Source organism: Rhinopithecus bieti, unplaced genomic scaffold, assembly GCF_001698545.2.
Source record: "Rhinopithecus bieti isolate Rb0 unplaced genomic scaffold, ASM169854v2 scaffold_4475, whole genome shotgun sequence".
Classification (NCBI taxonomy): domain Eukaryota; kingdom Metazoa; phylum Chordata; class Mammalia; order Primates; family Cercopithecidae; genus Rhinopithecus; species Rhinopithecus bieti.
In genome coordinates this window covers 108933-115903 of record NW_016804399.1, presented here as the reverse complement: position 1 = coordinate 115903, position 6971 = coordinate 108933, and the positions used below count along the sequence as shown (strand labels likewise).

At 38.0% G+C, this 6971-nt stretch overlaps 2 protein-coding genes across 5 annotated transcripts in view; one reads left to right on the top strand and one right to left on the bottom strand.

Annotated features, from left to right (window-relative positions):
- KLHL3 (kelch like family member 3) overlaps window positions 1-6971 on the bottom strand; it is a 295050-nt gene that overhangs the window by 272993 nt on the left and 15086 nt on the right. The window lies entirely within an intron of this gene.
- MYOT (myotilin) overlaps window positions 1-6971 on the top strand; it is a 23017-nt gene that overhangs the window by 2793 nt on the left and 13253 nt on the right. The window contains exons 2-3 of one of the 2 annotated variants that reach the window (XM_017867842.1): window positions 313-879; window positions 5714-5888. In XM_017867842.1, the coding sequence (XP_017723331.1) occupies window positions 524-879; window positions 5714-5888 (531 nt within the window). In that variant the 5' untranslated portion in view covers window positions 313-523. The remainder of the gene's footprint in view (window positions 1-312; window positions 880-5713; window positions 5889-6971) is intronic. The other variant, XM_017867843.1, reaches the window with a different exon arrangement.

Sequence of the window (6971 nt, the reverse complement as noted above, 5' to 3'; positions counted from 1 at the left end):
TCATAAAAAAAAAGAAAGAAAGAAAAGAAAGAAAAAAGAAAAATTAGCCAGGTGTGGGGGCTTATATGTGTAGTCCCTACTCTGGAGGGTGCAGTGGGAGGATGGCTTGTGTCCAGGAGTTGGAGGGGCTGCAGTGAGCTATGATCACCTGGGCAACCAAGCAAGACACACAAAGAAGGAATGAAAGAAGGAAGGAAGGAAGGACGGAAGGAAGGAAGGAAGGAAGGGCAAGCACATAAGATCTGAAAGATGTCAAATAAACAATGTTATTGTTTAAGCAAATATTGTAACAATTATTTTCTTCTTTTGAAGGAACAATATTCTTCAAGAGAAGCTCACTCTACCAAAGCCAGGAGCACAGTATTCTCAGGATCTCAATAAGGAAGAGCAGACGAAGGTTGCTTCTGATTCCTTGCAACCTTCTGTAATTCCAGGCTTGTGGCCCCAAATTCAGGGCCCCACCCTTCCATGAACAAATCATTATAGTAATAACTTGCCTTCATCTTCCATATACCAACTAAGCATGTTTAACTACGAACGTCCAAAACACTTCATCCAGTCCCAAAACCCATGTGGCTCTAGACTGCAGCCTCCTGGACCGGAAACCTCCAGCTTCTCTAGCCAGACCAAACAGTCTTCCATTACCATCCAGCCCCGCCAGTGTACAGAGCAAAGATTTTCTGCCTCCTCAACAGTGAGCTCTCACATCACCATGTCCTCCTCCGCTTTCCCTGCCTCTCCCCAGCAGCCTGCTGGCTCCAACCCAGGCCAAAGGGTTACAACCACCTATAACCAGTCCCCAGCCAGCTTCCTCAGCTCCATATTACCATCACAGCCTGATTACAATAGCAGTAAAATCCCTTCCGCTATGGATTCCAAGTAAGTGAATTTTTATATACCGCATGTATAGTGAAATTATATCTGAGGAGTTTGCGCGGGGTAGGAGTTTTGGGGTATGCTGCAGTTCATTCTTTACTATCTAAAAAGGCAATGTGACCTTACAGTCTCATTCCATAGTTCTACTAGAACATGCTGAACCAGCGTACTGGCAATAAGAGGTCATCTGACCATTCTCCAGTGTCCAGGCTGAGCTGAATCCAAATTACCTATTACGCCATAATATTATTTACCCATTATTTTCCATCTTTGAAAAAAATAACTTCTCACATACCCAAGAACAATGAACTTTTCCTTTAGTTCTAAGCTAAGCTCCTCATGCTGTAAATTTAATTCCTCTGGTTCTGGGCTCGGCTAAGATGAACACCTGTTTGCTCTTCTTCAGATAGGATTTCCTCTCACATAAGCAGAGGCTATTAAGTTTCTTCTCAGTCTTTTCTTCCTATCCCTTTTCCCCTCTAATCCTGAATATCCACTTGGCTCAAAAATTCTTAAATTAACAAATAAAAAAATCTGGAACTCAGACCCTTGAATATATACATTTTCCTTACTGTGATCAGAAGAAGGCAGGCCTGAATAGATGAAGGCTTATGACCTTAAGGTTTCTTTTGATAATTAAAACCACACCTTGTTCAAATTAGTTGGGTTGATCTAAATACAAGGACTAATACTGAAGCCTTATGCAAACATGTGCTACTTCAACTACCCTGACTGTCCTAGGAGAACCTAGTATGAAAAAGGACATGGTGGTTATGCTTTTTTTAAAACATGAACTGAATACCTTGTGCTTACGCAAACTAAAGGCTATCAGCTTTCCCGTTCCTTGGCTAGCTGGAACATCAGAGAATCAAATCAGAGGCATCTCAAAAATTGTCTGATGGAATACGTTTTGTTGCAGGCTGACTAATACATTACTCAACTCTGCTAGTTTCTCGCAATCTTCTCTAGAGGCTAATTTTTCTAGAAACTCCTATTATTGGTGACAACTTTGGCAATCTAGTTGAACTGCCTATAGCAATTCAACTTGCAAAAAAAAAAAACTTTTCAATATTTAAAAAAATAAAATCAGGAAAACCAAAACATTTGTTAGAATCCTAGACACATTAAGTTGAACCATTTAAAATGGCTGATAGTCAACTGTTTTGACCTACAAAATGGCATTCTCACAGGTTTAACATAATAATTTAAAAGGATGTTTTCAATAATTGACAGCCCTTTCTTTCTCTTCCCTCCCAAATTCCCTTTATATTCATAATATATAGTAGATCTTTCTTGGTTACATTTACTCAGATGATCATTTTCCATCTAGCTTTCTATTATTTCCATATTTCCTATATTAGCATTTTAAAATCTAAAAGAATTTTTTCTGTTTTTCTTAGTAAAGTCTTTCAATCATATTTCATATTACTGCCCAGAAAAGAAAGTTATCAAAGACTTAAGAAAAGAGAAAGAAAGCCAAAAATATAATAAGAAATAAAGCCTAGGAGGTCCCCAAACCACAGATCAAAGATCCACTTTAGCTGTTCCATTTTCAGCAACCACAGATAACTCTTTAATCTTCCCATAGCTACTTGATACCCATTTTGTGTCCAGCTGTACAGAGTGGAAAGCCCTGGCCCTTTGAACATTTGTGCACAACTCCCTCATTGCTATGATGGGCTCCAGTTTGCCCTGACTTCCAAAATAATCCCTTGAATTCTGACCTAGAGAAGTATGAAAGCTTTATTTAGGTTTTCATCAATAAGAAGCTCTTAAACAGTTTACCCAGTTGATCAAACCACAGGCTGAAAATTGAGGGGAACTCAGTTATTCCTTCCAAAAAGCTTGCTATGTGAAATTCAGCAAGCGCTTTACCTACCCAGTGTTTCAGTTTTCTGGTCTGTAGCAATATTAAGGAGTTAGGTAACTAATGATAGAGAGAGAACCTATAAAGCAGCATGCAAACGTATTATTAGTTTGTAAATAGGAACATTTATCAAGTCATAACACTTAATCCACCTAAACTGGGAATAATGAGGGTATGTAGTGAACAAAGTGACTGAGGTTACATATACATCAGTAATTCTCAGGATTGGTTTTGATAATCCTTCAGGATTTCTCAGATATATTCAGACTTTCCCAGATATGACAAGTCTAAAAACAATTATTTAATGCTAATTCACGTTAACAAACGTGTGACTTATAAAGACGGTAAGCTAGCATTTAAAAAAAAAACACAGGAGGCTAGGCCAGGCGTGGTGGCTCACACCTGTAATCCCACCACTTTGGGAGGCCAAGGTGGACAGATCACCCGAGGTCAGGGATTTGAGACCAGCCTGGCCAACATGGTGAAACCCTGTCTCTATTAAAAGAAATACAAAAAAATTAGCAGGGTGTTGTGGCGGGCGCCTGTAACCCCAGTTACTTGGGAGGCTGAGGCATGAGAATCGCTTGAACCTGGGAGACAGAGGGAGGCAGAGGTTGCAGTGAGCCAAGACCATGCCATTGCACTCCAGCCTGGACAACAAGAATGAAACTCTGTCCCCCCCAAAAAAAACCAAAAAAAAAAAAAGTGGGCTGTTATAATTTCATACGATTGAAAAAATATGAGATCTATAACACCAAAGATATTTTGCCACTTTGATCTAGGAATTCAATCTTTAAAAAAAGTCACTATTTTAAATAACATTTTGTTTGGCTATTTAATTAACTGAACAAATCAGACTTGAAAGATTTATATAGACAACAATGAAGATCTTAAGACCTGAAATGTCAGGAGAGGAAATGTGTATCATTAGCTTTCAAGAGAGTGTCCTGAACACCATGAAAATCACTCATTCACTCAACTGATAGTATCTCCTATACCCATGCTTTATGTTCGTGGATATAAATGATTATCATGATAAGAAATAAGACACATTTTTTCTCCAGAATGTTTACAATCTAATGATTACTAACCAAGTCCCCAAAGCCAGTAAAAATTAAAACTCTGGCCCTACTTGGAGGAAATACATTTCTACTTAGCTCACAAGTCCTTTTAATGATCCTTGAGAATATTTGGAAAGGATCATTTCAGAGAAGAGACCAAGATTGTCTCATCTGGACGGCCAGAGAACATTTATTATAATAATGATAAAATACTCATTGAGGGCAGTGGCTAGTTTCCTCACATTAAATAGATTAATAAAGATTAGCCCTTGCAGGCCAGGTGTGGTGGCTCAAGCCTATAATCCCAGCACTTTGGGAGGCCCAGGCAGGCGGATTACCAGAGGTCAGGAGTTTGAAACCAGCCTGGCCAACATGGCAAAACACTGTCTCTACTAAAAATACAAAAATTAGCCTAGCATGGTGGCAGGTGCCTGTAATCCCAGCTACTTGGGAGGCTGAGACAGGAGAATCACCTGAACCCAGGAGGCAGAGGTTGCAGTGAGCCGAGATCACGCCACTGCACTCCAGTCCGGGCAACACAGTGGGACTCTGTCTCAAAAAAATAAAAATTAAAAATAAAGATTAGCCCCTGCAGGGCTCTAAATGGATAAACTAGGTAAAAACTAAATAAAGCTGATACATGTAAGCTACATAACAGATCTAAAAATACCAGGCTCTCTAAATACCACCCTATCCTCTATTCGAATCAACAAGGGAAATATGAGAGGGGCAAGGACATCCTAGAAAAAATTTAGGATCAAAATTTGAAATAAAGACTATTTATTTGCTTTTTTTCCAGTTTACATTTCTTTCTCCTTCCTCGAATCATCCTATTCTTTCTCTAAAAATCACTTCAGCAGTATTGAAGAAACTGTCATTACTTTAGAAGTTATTCGCTGTTATATAGTGCCATACTTGGATTTTCTAGAATATGAAATTAATAGGAATTGGAAATTACAGGAAAGTCAATGACTGTGTAAACAGTAGACTCCATTCAAAGCAAGAGATTATTCACTAAAAGCCAGTGGTGTGCTGGTAAATGTCTAACAATCATTGGATGAAAGAGCCATTATTTGTGATATTTACCAATTTCCCTGGTGTAAATATTTCCACCACAACCAATTTCAAACTATAACATGAAATCACAGGAAGCTGGGAAAAGATGTTAAAAATCAGCCCATATGAAGCAGCTCCAGCACACCACCACTTAATATCTACCCACAAATCAAACAAGAAATTCGGTCATCGTAGCTATAATAAAGAACAAAATTGTGTCCTTTGCAGTAACACGGATGCAGCTTGAGGCCATTATCCTGAGCAAACTAACACAGAAACAGCAAACAAAATAGGGCATGTTCTCATTTATAAATGGGAGCTAAACATTGGGTACATATGAACACAAAGATGAAAAACAATAAACACTGGAGATTCCAAAAGCAGAAAGGGGGGAAGGAGGTGGACAAGGGTTCAAAAACTACCTATTGGGTACTATGTTCACCTCCTGGGTGACAGAATAATTAGAAGGTCAAACCCCAGCATCACACAATATACCCATGTAACAAACCTGCACATGTACTCCCAGAATCTAAAAAAAAAAAAATTTTAAAGAGATTAGTCATAAGACTGGAAGAGCTCTCAGGCTGCCATTAACTAGACTTACGCTCACATTCCTTAGGGACATCCTCCTTACGTCTAATCTAAATTCTTCCTCCTGCCACTTAATTTCCATTTGCCAAAAGGAAAAAAAAAAAGATAGTAACCATTCTTATAAAATATTTCTTGACTGTTATTAGGGCAATTTGTTTTTAATAATACTAGTAGTACTAAGTGGTAAACTCAACATATCTAAAGGTAACTTGCAAAATGAGGCCAAGACTTTTTAAAAATCTTTTCTTTTTCCTTTTTAAAGCTATCAACAGTTCTCAGCTGGCCAACCTGTAAATGCTAAGCCATCCCAAACTGCAAATGCTAAGCCCACACCAAGAACTCCTGATCATGAAATACAAGGATCAAAAGAAGCTTTGATTCAAGATTTGGAAAGAAAGCTGAAATGCAAGGACACCCTTCTTCATAATGGAAATCAAGTGGGCAAGATGTCTATTTTGTACAAAAGGCCACTTAAACTACAAAATCTAATTTTAATAAGGAAGTTCTATCTCACATATCTATGTCCATATAATCAGCAAGGAATAAGATTATCTAAAAAGAAGGAATATTTGGGCCCTATTCCATTTCTCTCTGCATGAAATCACCTCTTGGTTTACAGTAGTAAAAGAATGAAGCAAATGAAAAATCTATCTGAATGGTTTAATGAAATTTTTCTGTTATTAAATATTACCCTCTCATAAACTATGTCTGATGCCCAAATAACTATTAGGAATTACTGTCAAGTCAACTTAGTGTACTTTGATGTACAATATTGACAGGTAATTATAGCTATAATTCTTATCATGTAGTCCTTATTGTGTATATTATATTAGTAACTTATCTTTAAACAGACTATACGCCTTTAATACAAATAGATTTAGCCTATCAGTTGCACTGCTCTCGATCAGAAGTTAATACAATCAAATATTCAGTGCTCATTTAATAAAAGTTACTTCTGGCTGGGCGCAGTGGCTCACGTCTGTAATATCAGCACTTTGGGAGGCCAAGGCAGGTGGATCACCAAGGTCAGGAGTTCGAGAACAGCCTGACCAATATGGTGAAATCCCATCTCTACTAAAAATACAAAAATTAGTCAGGTGTGATGGCATGCACCTGTAATTCCAGCTACTTGGGAGGCTGAGAAAGGAGAATTGCTTGAACTCAGGAGGTGTAGGCTGCCTTGAGCCGAGATTCTACCACTGCACTCCAGCCTGGGCGACAGAGTAAGACTCTATCTCAAAAATAAATTAATTAATTAAAATTAAATAAAAATTACTTCTGAATGTGAGGACATGAAGTATTATATTCAAAAATAAAGCTGACTGGAACATGCAGAACAACGGAGGAAAGGGTTGAATTTCCCTTTACTTAGGAGATCCTTATTTAAGGGCAATTATGCTTGCCTGTCACAGGAGCAAAAAGAAAGCCTAAGTGAAACTTTACTGCAATTGAGGGACATGGTACTAGAATAGAAGGAAAATGCTTTGAATGGAAGAAAAGACTTAAAAAAAAAAAAAAAA